This window comes from Otolemur garnettii, unplaced genomic scaffold (genome assembly GCF_000181295.1).
Source record: "Otolemur garnettii isolate 467f Iridium unplaced genomic scaffold, OtoGar3 scaffold00229, whole genome shotgun sequence".
Taxonomy (NCBI): Eukaryota; Metazoa; Chordata; class Mammalia; order Primates; family Galagidae; genus Otolemur; species Otolemur garnettii.
In genome coordinates, this window is record NW_003852624.1 from 1273948 (window position 1) to 1286661 (window position 12714).

The 12714-nt window shown below is 42.2% G+C and overlaps 1 protein-coding gene across 1 annotated transcript in view; it reads right to left on the bottom strand.

The window, feature by feature from the left end:
* PTPN14 (protein tyrosine phosphatase, non-receptor type 14) overlaps positions 1 to 12714 on the bottom strand; it is a 177468-nt gene that overhangs the window by 7287 nt on the left and 157467 nt on the right. The window contains exons 14-17 of the mRNA XM_003802048.2: positions 11011 to 11154; positions 9629 to 9847; positions 5269 to 5397; positions 2583 to 2817 (exon numbers count right to left, since the gene is read on the bottom strand). Coding sequence (XP_003802096.1) covers positions 2583 to 2817; positions 5269 to 5397; positions 9629 to 9847; positions 11011 to 11154 — 727 coding nt within the window. The remainder of the gene's footprint in view (positions 1 to 2582; positions 2818 to 5268; positions 5398 to 9628; positions 9848 to 11010; positions 11155 to 12714) is intronic.

Here is a 12714-nt window from a genome sequence, read left to right on the forward strand (position 1 = left end):
TATTTATTTATTTATTTTGCAGTTTTTGGCCCAGGATGGGTTTGAACCCACCACCTCTGGCATAGGAGGCCTGTGCCCTACTCCTTTGAGCCATAGGTGCTGTCCAAAAAATGACATTCTTTAAAAAACTCTATTTTTCAGAAATTTAGATCAACGTCCATTACGTTTGTTCTGATTTAAAAGATTTGACTATGCTTTCAGTCACCTTATAAACTCAATTTCTCATTGTAGCTGTCACTCATGAATGGATGTACTTCTATTTTTAACATTTTCTGCTCCTTAAAGAAAATTATACTAAAAGATTAGCTGAGAGGAATAAAAAGAGTGGTGTTAGAAGGAAAGTTCTGCAAAGGTCCCTGCCCTCCTTATTAATATTTTGAGCTATAGATAAGTGGTCATTTGACCTCAGACAAATCAATCAGTCTCTCTGGACCTTGCTCTAGATCTTTTGGTTCAAATCAACTTCCTATTCTCTACTTTCAGTGTCCACCTCAAGGACCGTCATCACTGTCAAGGAAATGAAACACCCGTGTCGGTGAATAAAGCATCACAGTCTTGCTGGAACTTGTAAATCGGTACCTTTTAGGTCTTGAGAACACATTCTCTCTCTCCCACCTTTCGCCATTCTAAATGAATACCACAATAAAATCAAGGTTTTGACATCATCTAGGGCAGGGGTCCTCAAACTTTTTAAACAGGGGGCCAGTTCACTGTCCCTCAGACCACTGAAGGGCCAGACTGCAGACCCCAGGATGAGTCGGCTGCTAAGCAGGATAGGCAGAGGCGGCAAAAACACCCGGCAGGTCAGATAAATGTCTTAGGCAGGCCGCATGTGGCCTGCGGGCTGTAGTTTGAGGATGGCTGATCTAGGGTATGGATAATGGTCCCTTCGTGGCTCACGGGAATTCTGTCAGGCACGCATGGATCTACAGGGAGCCCCAGGGACTCCCTCCCAAGTAGGGTCAGTAAAGAATGGGGTTTCTCCACGAGCACAGGGCAGTTAGGCGAGCACGTGGATGGGGAAGGAGAGAGCTGCAGACACCACTGAGAAGCAGAGGACAGAATCCAGTCTCATCTCTGGGTGGTAATGACTGGCCTATCTATCTTTCACATTAGACTGTGAACTCAGTTCCACCTCTGTGCTCTCCTGGCACATGGTGGGCCCACACCCAGTTTTTGGCTGTTCAAATAAAATACTGCATATGTAATCTTGTGAATTAGCTTCTAAAACAGCAGTATCCTGACAGTATATCTATCTAAACTAGTGACTTAGTCTTTTGAGCCCATTTTAGTTTGGAAAACTGTAAGTTGATTTCAGTAATTCTTACTGTCGTCATCAAAGGTATGAAAAAGCTCTGAGGTTTTCTACTGTAGGAAATGCGAAGCTCATGAGATATAAACTTTCATGAATTTAAGTTATTTTTAAATTTTATTTTTTTGTTTTAAAAATTATCATAACATAAACACAACATAAAATTTACCATGTTAACCAATTTTAAGTGCAGTGTTTGATGTTATTAAGTATATTCACAACATTGTACAATCCTCACCACTACCCACGGCCAAAGATTGTTCTGTTTTGTTTTGTTTTTTCCTGTTTTAATGCTTTGCTTGTTCTCTTTACTTAAAAAGAAACAAACAAACAAACAAACAACTCCTTAAAATTTTTCAGAAAATTATGGGGGTACACAAATTTGGTTACATAATTTGCTTTTGTATATTTTAAGTCAAAGTTGTAAGTGTGCCCTCTAAGTTTTCACTATTTCAAAACAGAAACATTGTAGGTTCTGTTGTACCCATGAAACCAGCGATCCCTAACCTTTTGGCACCAGGGACTGGTTTCATAGAAGACCATTTTTCCCTGGATGGGGAAGCAGCATTAGATTTTCCCAAGGAGTGCACAGCCTAGATCCCCTGCCTACACTGGGTACAGGGAGGTTCCCACTCATATGAGAATCTAACGCCCCGTTGACGTGACAGGAGGTGCAGCTCAGGCTGTGATGTTGCAATGGGGAGCAGCTGTAAATATGGATGGCGCTTCAGCTACTCACCTGCCACTCACCTCCTGCCGTGCAGCCCAGTTCCCAACAGGCTACAGATCTAGATTGGCCTGCCGCTCAGGGGTTGGGGACCACAGCTTTAAACAGTAATTCCGCATTCCCCTCTGTCCCTGCTAACCACTCGTCCTTCACTTTCTCCCTCTCAATCTGCCAATTCTGGGAACCTCACATAAGTGGAATTACATAACATTTGCCCTTTTGTGACCGGATTATTCCACTCATCATAATGTCCTCAAGGTTCATCTGTGTTGTAGAATGAGTCAGAGTAGTTACTGACTGAATGAGTAGTAAAGGTCTAAGTCCAGGGGAACCAATTAGTTTATCACAGTCTTCACTTAACTGCATAAAAGGTAAACAGAATATAATAAATGACATATTATTCTCTTCTATCTAATGATGAAGAAACATACTTCAATGTTACAATAGTTTTCCCTACTAAGACAAAGCATCCTCTCTTCCCATTTTACCTCCAACTGACAGACCACTGATGCAGCTGGTAAAACGTAGGAAGAAAACACTTACACAAAAATCCTTGGACATCTTCTGGGCAACCGTGATCTGGCCAGTCAGTATATTGCAAATGCCACACCGTCCTTTCCTGACCAGACAGAAGGTGCTTGACTTTTAAGCCTGTGGTTGCATAGCAACCAGAATCTGTTCGAAACTTTGTGGTGACCTTGAACTTGCCATAGGTGGCTGAGCTGTGCTTGGAACCCAGTTTGGGCCAGTATCGGTGGCTTTTGGTTCGTCCGCCCTCCTAAATCACACACAAAAGCAAAATAGGAAATAAGTAAGGAAGCTCTCATCTTTTTCATCCTAAAATCTGAAGACAAAATAAAACACAAATAGCTTCTAAATCACCAACTCAGTAGCAGTGTCTACCATGGGGCAGATCCTATACATTTTAGCTTAGACCAATAATACGATTTACAATAATAGTTACACCAATGGAAAATTTAAAAGATTCACAATTGAAGAGCAGTTGAAGAACAGAAAAAGGAGCAAGTACAACTCCAGAGACAGGAACAAGCGTGGTGCCTTCAAGAAGCCAATGTTTTCAAGGTGGCTAAAATGTGGCACCTCGAAAGGGCAGGTGGTAGGAGAGGAGGTTGGGAAGGCCTCACGGCCTCATGGTAGGGAGTGTGGATTTCATCCATGGACAAGAGAGCAACAGATTCTAGTAATGGTTCTAGGTCTCACTTCTTCTCTCTGATGTTCAGTCCAGACCTGTCTACTCTAACATGCTGACTACTGACACTATCTCTAACGCCTACTGTTAATCTCACAGTTTTCATCCTGACCCATTTTTTTTTTTAATTCAACCTACAACTTAAACAGAGAAAAGCTGACTACATAACCATTCTTTCTCCCCTAATTCTATAATCTTTTCTGAGGATAGGAATCTTCTCAACCATTTACAGAAGTCTGTGTTTACCTTTTGCATAGTTTCGAAGTCCCTGGAGTGGTGGCAGAGAGTGTGGATGGAGGAGGCAGTTGCTGGGAGGAGATGGGGCAGGGAGCAGGTGGATAGAGAGAAGGACACGATGCATACAGAACTGCGGTGCCAGGGATGCAGTCTGGGAACCTACAGCTGTTTAGAGGAACCTAAACGCCGGCCGACTTTGAAAGCTATACATACTTGAGGAATACAAATAATTGTCTGGGAATCATTTGACTTCATTGAGTCTCCTTAGCAATGAAAAACACCTTACTCTTTTATGTACTCATCCTGTGAAAGCAGACTTGGATTTACCTTTTGGCTGAGTGTCTAAATCAGCTATGAATTTTAAGAGCTTCTAAGTCCTTGGCTGTCCCATGGTCACCAGTCTCTACTTTGTCTTGACAAGGCTAGCCCCTTCTTCTTAGTTGGGTCTTGCCTCAAACGCCACCTCCTCAGAGGACCGTGTGACTGCTACCCCATGGAAAGCAGCCCCCTGCCACCCCCTAGTGTCACTCTCTTTCCCATCACCTTGCTCCATTTTCTCTGTGGCACTTACTGCTATCTGAAATTACTTTTTCACTTTTTACTGTCCCTCCCACGGGGAGGTAAGCTCCATGGGGACAGGGAAGATGGCTGTCTCATTTGCCACATGCCCCTGAGGTTAGCACAGGTGGCACATTAAGGGAATCCTTTGCAATGATGTGATTCACATAAGGTGATAAATCTATACAACTAGAGGCTTTCAGAAGGATTTATTCTCTTTGTGGGGAAGTCAAACAGAAGGTCTGACCAGAGAAGTACAGCTGCCTTTAAAGAGCTTGAAGCCCCTTCACCTCTGTCTTCTAAAAGACTGTTCTGGAAAGAGCAATCGCTCAGAACAGTCAGGGAAGGGAATGTGACTTTTCGCCCCCAGTTGTCTCTGTTCCCAAGCCCCTTTAACATAGTCAGGAAAGGGGCACTGCAACACCACAGATACTGGTAAGAGCACACGGAGCTAGTCCCTTAAATGACTTCAAAACAGAAGCTGGAGTTTAATGACAGGAACAAAAGCAGGTGGTTAAAAAAATGTTGAGAATGTGACAAGGGAAGAAACACAACACTTCTTCCCCCAAAGACAGGAAGCTCAGAGCTGAATGGACCCACTGGCAGTGTGTGCCAGTTTTTATAACACCACACAGAGTTCTCTAGTTACAACAGAAAAACTGTGTTTGGCTTGGCAAAGGAAGAAAAAGATATTGTTTTTTTTTTCTTCTTCTTTCTGTTCCCCAAAGAATAAAGGCCCCTCCAGGAACAACAGCTCCTGCTCTCCTTTCGGCTGATAAGCATGGTGGCATGTGGAACTTACGGGCCCAGGGTCGGGGATCTATGTCGACCTGCCCAGAGCAGCCCGAGGTGCTCAGATTCCAGTGGAAAGACCACTGTTTTGTTTGGCCTGCAAAGTCAGCTTGCTGAACTAAGGTTTGGTTGTTTTTGGTTTTGTGTTGTTTTGTTTTCATTTTAGTGCACGGCAATACGAGGAACAGAGTTTCAAGTCAGATTAAAATGGGAACAGGAAAAGCCACAACAATAAATTATCCCTGGGGGTGGGGGGGGGAAATCTACCTGAAAGTAAGAAGAGAAAGAGGATAGATGCCAAAGAGCAAAGGCTTTTCAGAAAAACAGCACTTCGGGAAGGAGGATGAGGCGGCAAAGCTGCCAACACAAAGCTTGCTGTCCAGCCACTTTCAACCCCCAGGAAAAGGACGCTGAGCGGGGCACACCACTTACCTCTTCTGCAGTGACCATGGCAATCACGTTTACTCCCTGCTCCCATACCATCTGCCAGAAGTCGTGGCACGTGTGTGGCAAGGGCCCCTGGGTGGCTATATAGTGCCATTCTGCCCCACCAACCACCACCTGGAAACCAAGAAAAGCATCAGTAAATGCACCCTTGTCCAACACAGAACTACCTGCTGACCACATACCTATCCGTTAGTATCCACTTCAAAACCCTGGATAATATTTTTTGAGCCAAATGGGTTAGTACAATTAAGAAAAACCTTGAGACCATAGATGGCTAGTGACATTCTATCATATGGCAACACTTTTTGACACTCTAGCCTATTAAAATATTTAGCTGACTTTTTCTGTCTGCAACTCACGAAGCATGTGCAAACCATATACGCTAAAAACATATACACACCACCCCATATATATGTATATCTAAACACACAATATTATATGAACAGGTACATGTATACTTAGGATTTGTTACAAAAATAGTGGTCATGCTTGCTATGCGCAATGCATTCTGATGCTTTCCATTCTTTTCTCTAGTTTAGTCTAATTCATTAAAACCTTCCCCTACACACAAGTAGCAATGACCACTAACTTGATTTCATATCCCACCACTGGGTTGTGATCCATATCAGGTCTAAGCTCACTACAGTCACCTTCAAAGTACTCCTCTTAGGAAGCTATGCACCATTGCCAGCACCTAATCCACACTTCAAAGCAAATTTTGGAACTCTTTTTCTGGAATGGCTGTTGGAGCTGTTATCATTTTACCCTTGATGTCCTGAATGTCATGGGGGCCCAATCAGGTGAGTAGGGAGGGTGTTCCAATACAGTTATTTGTTTATGGGCTAACACGTCCCTCACAGACAGTGCTGTGTGAGCTGGTGCACTGTCATGATGCAAGAGCCATGAGTTGTTGGCAAAGCTCAGATGGTTTCAATTTTTTTCAGGCAGTCTTTTCAGCACTTCCAAATAATAAACTTGGTTAACTGTTTATCCTGTTGGTTCAAATTCATAATAAATATTCCCTCTGATATATAAAAAAAAGTGAGCAACATTATTTTGACTCTTGACTTAGACTGATGAAACTTTTTTTGGTAATGGAAAATTGGCTAACTTCCACTGTGCCCTTTGATGCCCTGTTTCAGGGTTGTATCAGTACATCTATATTTTATCACCAATGATAAGACAACACAAAACATTGTCTTGTCTCTTCAAAAGGTCCTGACAAACTTCAACTCGTTTATTGGTGAGCTCTTTCAGGACCATTTTTCCATACACCTTTCTCATGATAACATTTTCAGTTAAGATTTTCCCAAGTGTTTCTCTATCAATGTTTACTTGGTGTGCTCTGCTTCTCATAGTCAGCCATGATTCTGACACACAATTAGATGAGTTTTTATAATTTTTTTTTTATTATTTCTGCTGGTTACTGGCTACCCTGACCCCTCTTCACCAGTGACACTTTTATCCTCTCAGAAAAAGGTTTATTAATCCATTTGTACAGTGACATTTTCTTCATGATATTATTTACCCCTAGAAACTTGGACTACTATGTCCCTGATTTCACTTCCACTCTTCCCAAATTTAACAAGAAATTTAATGTTTGTTTGTTGTTCTAATTCAAGCTCTGATATTTTTGTGATAACACACAAAACACAATGATAATGAATACTACTCAGTAAGACACTGTTACAGGCTCACATGAACACAGCAGTGAGACACTGATGTATCAAGGTTATGAAACCTTCCTGAGTTGTTTGTACAGTGCTGTCAATGAAAGCGCAAGGCAGCAAGTTCACGAACTTGTCAGACATGAAAAACAGTCTTCATTGGTATCCTCTTCAACAATAAAAAAGTCCACCATGGAGCAGTATTTTTCTCCTGCTGACCTGATATGAAGTGTGTCATAAACCTCCCTTGTCACTGCTGCTCTGCAGCGCCACACTTGGCAGACATATTCTGAATGCACTTGTCAATAGTACATGATGTTTTATAAATAACTTGATCTTATGCAGTACCAGAGCACCCAACTGAACCAGGGAGTCATGAGATAATGTTGGATAATAAAATTATGGCCCCATGTACTTCAGGGTGATAATTCTGTAGCTGTAGAGTCACAGCTATGGAGAATCAAAAATGAGAAGTTGTACTCAAAGTGCTGAAGGTCATGCTATGAAGGTGAAATGGTGGCCTTGGAGAATTCTTTCTCTTCTCCCTTCTATTCCTATGCCTTGATAATACAAAGTCAGGCCCCTTACACATCCACGCAGTGCAGATCTCTAGAGAGTTCTCAGAGCAATAAAGTGACTGTGGTTTGAAACGTTTTCCCTTTCATCTATTTTATGAAACTATACACTAACTTGATTCAAACAAAAACGATGTTAGTTACTGTCTCATTACACAAGACGTGTTTAGGTCAAAGCTGGCAAGAAAAATCTGTTTCCCAAGTACTGTGGGAGATAACATTCATATATTTGCTGGCTAGGAGTTTGGTTTATCTGTGGAATTGTGATTTTAAACATCAGCCTTTCTGGCACCCAACATATAGGAACCATAAATACTTCCAGAGAATGCTGTTGCCTGGGGCCTTTCAGCATATTCTAAGTATTGACAGGAGGGCATTAAAAACTGCATTAAAAACACAACCAGCGCTACTGAGGTAGATTTCACAGATGTGATTCCACCTCTGGAGCAAATAAATCTCTGTTCTGTGTTAACGGCTGCTTGGAACCTGGGGGGAAAACATTGGCAAAATATACAACCTATTCCAAAAACACAAGGACAAGTTCTTGCAAGCGCTGTGGGTCTATTAAATGCACCCATGTTTAACCCGGATCCGCAAGATGAAATGTGGGCCTTAGAGAATACTCAGGAAGGGAATGCTTCTCGGTTAACAATACCCGCTGGGCACAGTTTATGCACAGTGACAGTTTTTTCCAGAGAGCAGATGGAAAATGGTGGAAGAGACTGGGCCAAAAGAAGAAGATGGTATAATACTGCTGTGTAAGACTTCCAGAGACACTCTATCAAGAAGCAGCTGTGTGATCTGCTCCTGTATTTGAGTGCGTTATTTGGGTCGTTATTTCATCACCTAAACTAAGTCAGCGAAACATCATCTTTGGTTTACTCAAGAGTTTCCTGGGGTTCATCTTTTGTTTTAGCTCTCACTCTCAAAAGTACGAGTAAAAATGAGCACTATGATCTATCCTTGTTATTCTTTCATATGCCTGTTGGCAGTACCTTCTCATTATTAAAGAGTAACATATATAAATAAATAGTGATCTATGCTCTATGCACAAACACGCTATACCCAATCATGGTATTCTTTTCATATTCTGTATCAAGACTGGTTATAACTGATACACAAGTTATACTTCAGAGGCTCAAAGGAATGTACTACTAGTAATTGTGCTACAGTTTCTTTCTTCTTTCTAGTGAGGAAAGAAAATAATTCTGGACAAGGCAAGAAACAGGCTTCTAAAGCTATTGATCACAATGGACTAAATTTTGTATTATTTAAAAACTTCCTGTAACAACTGCTTTAACATGAGTATATAAAGAGATTCTCCCACTTCTGAGTTCCAAACAAATGGTGACATTATAAACATGTAAGCTCTGTTCTCAGGGACACTAAAGACAGGGACACTGAAGAAGATGAGCGATTTAGAAAACGTTTAACTGCATGTACACATATATCTGTAACCCTAAATTTTAACTAGGGTAGAGCTTGGTTATGCAATACTGAGATATGAAGGTCTGAAGCATTTGAAGTATTAATAAAAACCTAGCCATGCTAGTGTGGCTAGCCTTGTAAGAGTTGACACTAACCACACGTTGATAGTTTTGCTGGAAGTTATTCCACTCGTGTTACCACCATGCACACTTGGGACTTCAGCTATAAAACACTGCAGGCTGTGCAGTATTACACCGGGGAAACAATAGTTGCTACTAATCACGAACATGATAAAACTTGGAAGACAGTAACATAATACCTGTGACTTCCAAAGTTTTATCATCAGCTAACTACAAAGTGAAAAAGACAAGCCTAGGTTTCTCCCCTGAGTTTAGGGAAAGTTGTAGCCCACAGAGAAGAACAAGTTAGAGCATCTATAATGAGCAAACTTCAGAAACTGCTGACCTGAGGTTTTTCCTGAGGCTGCAGAGACTTCCTTCTCTCTGCAGTGGCAGACATACCCTTCCACTTGAATAAGAAAAGCACAGGAGTTCAAAAACACGCCCTGAAGGTCTGGGGATGGGCCAAGAAGCACAATGGCAGCCCATACGGTTTTTTCTTCTCCCTGCATTTTACCCTTAACCCAGCAAGCCTCCCACCCGCTTTCCCACTTACCTTGATGTGGGAGGCATTGATGTACCCGGTGTTGTTTTCTTTGGTTGGAATCAGCTCCACTCGATTTTCCTCATAGGGGACAACTTCCCGGATTCGGCTGCGCTCAGCATTTTCTGGCAGAGCTGCGGTGCTGAAAATGCCATTCGCCTTTTTCTTTGGGATTTGCTCATATTCTGTGAACACCATGCCCTCTTCTAGCTTCTTCTTCAGGGTTCTGAACTGCAGCAGAAATTGACCTTCAGCTGTCTGGGCTATTTCTTATTCAAAAGCTCCAATGGAACAACCAGATTTCTTCACATATTGACAGTGATAATGTCAGTAAAGGGTTTCAGAACGTACAACCAATATTGGTTACGTGGTCTCATCATTAACCACAATGCTAGTTTCTCTTAACCGATAAGCATTTTCCTACTCGCTCATACTATTAACAGAAAACAAATCTGCAAGAACTGGCAGGAGTTTAAATTCGACAAGTCAATATTTTTGCTATTAGCACCTTGGTTTAAAGTCCCAACAACAAGGAGAATGTTAATCTTAGTTATCCAAACATCCTTTTCTCTACCCACATAGCTGTTTTTACTGAGCTAAATCTTAAGATGATACTGGTCCACAGTTCTACACCTCTAAGGATTAAACCGCCTCCCCTTTCTGTCAAACTACTAATTACAATAATACGGCATTAATTGGATTAAATGATCCCTCTAAATTCCCTCCTGGCTCTAAAACCTTCTAATACTGGATACATACCAGCAGAAATGGAACACCCCAATGTTATTAGCATTCTAGTAGTTTTATACAACTTATTAACCTTCTGACAGCAATTTCAGAAACTAATGGAACACCTTTCACCACCTCTAAAACATTACCATGCAACTCTTTCTGCTTTCCGAAACCAAAGGTCTCATGATGTGTTATCCTAACAAATAGAAATCAGTCACATTTTATAGTCATGTAAATGACTGCATATCCAGAGAACTCTATAAAATGCTAGGATAAAATAATTACTCCCTAAGAAGTGAAAATTGTTCACAAAATCACAGCGACAGAGAGCTACAGCAATTGTTTAACTTCTTCATTTTACAAAAAAATGAAATAGGCCCAAAGAAATTATTTGACCAAGCCATACAGCTTATTAGGGGCTGGTTGTTCTAAGCAAGCAGCAGATCCACCAATCTGACAAAGTGGGAAGACCAAGAGGAAACGTTGGACGTTGGACAGGATTAATTTAATGCAACACAGACCAGATCTTCCAAACAATGTCAAACTGAAGAATCAAAGCATTAAACACAATGTAGTGCGGGCTGGCATGTTGGGGCAACGAGGGAACTTTGGGACTCTAAGACCACAGAGAATGAATCATGCTTGACAAGTCCAGCGCTTACCCTCTCGTCCATGGGAATGCGGGTGGCATCAACTCGACTCTCATCTCGCCCTGAGACCCGAGCCACCGAGAGCCCATTCAGCGCTGCCAGCATCAGCGGCCTCTTCTGTGCCTCCAGGCCTGCCATCTTCTGCTTCTCTAGATTCTTGTGGCAAGAAAAGGCATGTTCTCATTGTTTATAATACCAGTAGAATGTTGGAATGTGTTTTAATCTCCCCAAATCTGTAACTCCCCAGCCAAGGAATGCAGACAATCACCATTAGTGGGGCAAATTCAAACACAACCTTCCCGGTATTCCCACTGTGCCTGCAGAAGCCCGTTCTTGAGTTTTTAATTTTCATTCATTCATTAGCTAGATAGGTAAATAAATAAAATAAAATAAAAGACTTCCTGCAAATATGACTTGCTGCAGGCCTAGAAAAAAAACATAGGGTATATGCAATACAGTTTAGAATGACCAGGGCTGAAGGTAGACAGGACAAGGAAAAGAGAAACAGTTAGTTACGGGAATCATCTAAGCCAGTCACAGCGATGGCCCTTTTGCACGGATTGAATGGTGCAAAACTTGGAAAATGGTCTGGGATATTGTTGATCAAGAGATATAGACACATAAGTTGTAGAGAAAAATCTTGCTAAGTCTCTATCCTGAGGAGCTAAGATTGAGGATGTTAATCCAATATTTAACCTCTGGCCTTTGGCACATCTACTGGTAACATTTCCAGAATGACAGCAGACGTGGTTTAGCAAACTCACTAACACTAAAGCCCAGCTGGGGTCATCGAAGATGGTCCCCCAGGCATTCCCCTTCATGCTTCATGTACAGGGCTCACCAGCACAGACGCTGCGGCCCCCAGTGACTACAGAAGGACATCACTGGATGTGACTATACTATGGGAAAAATGGATTTGGGGGCTGAGCAGACCACTCAGGGGAGGGTTTGAATGCTGACACCTGGCCCTAGCTTGTGGCTTTTTCCTTCTACCCTCTCTAGCACACCTATACTCTGAAACGAGATCAACAAGGGCCGGCTGGCGCCCTCCTGTCCTGCTTCCTCACTTCCCGCAACTGACTAAGGTATGAAACATCTACCCACTTCGGGCAAGCCATGAAGACCATTTCCTAAAAATAACTTTCTCTTAGACATTAAGGGAAGAACGGAGTACTTCAAAAAGCACAGAAAGAGATGAGTTGTATAGAATATAAAACTGTGACCCCCCAACTGAAGTGCAACCAATTTGCAGATTCATTTGACTGCCACCCATAACGGGGGTCATCTTTTCCCTGGCTTCTTTTCAGAGATTTAGAGCCTTCTGTCCTTATTCTGTGATTTATAAATTTACTCCCCAGGAAGATGTCGTGAAGGCACCATCCCACAGGTTTAGGGATGAGAGGGAACTGTGTCTTACCATCACCACAACGTCCCCTACAAGCAGCCTCAGTGAGGGAAGCTGCCAATAGGATCCTTATTCCAGTGATAGGCTACCAGGCATCCTCAAACTTTTTAAACAGGGGGCCAGTTAACTGTCCCTCAGATTGTTGGAGGGCTGGACTGCGGTCCCCGGCAAAAACACCCAGTGGGCCAGATAAATATCCTAGGTGGGCTGCATGTGGCCCATGGGTTGTAGTTTGAGGACACCTGGGCTAACCCATTGGACAAACCAAAAGGTAGCTCAAAAGTAGAAAAAGGACTCACGGCTTTGCAGAT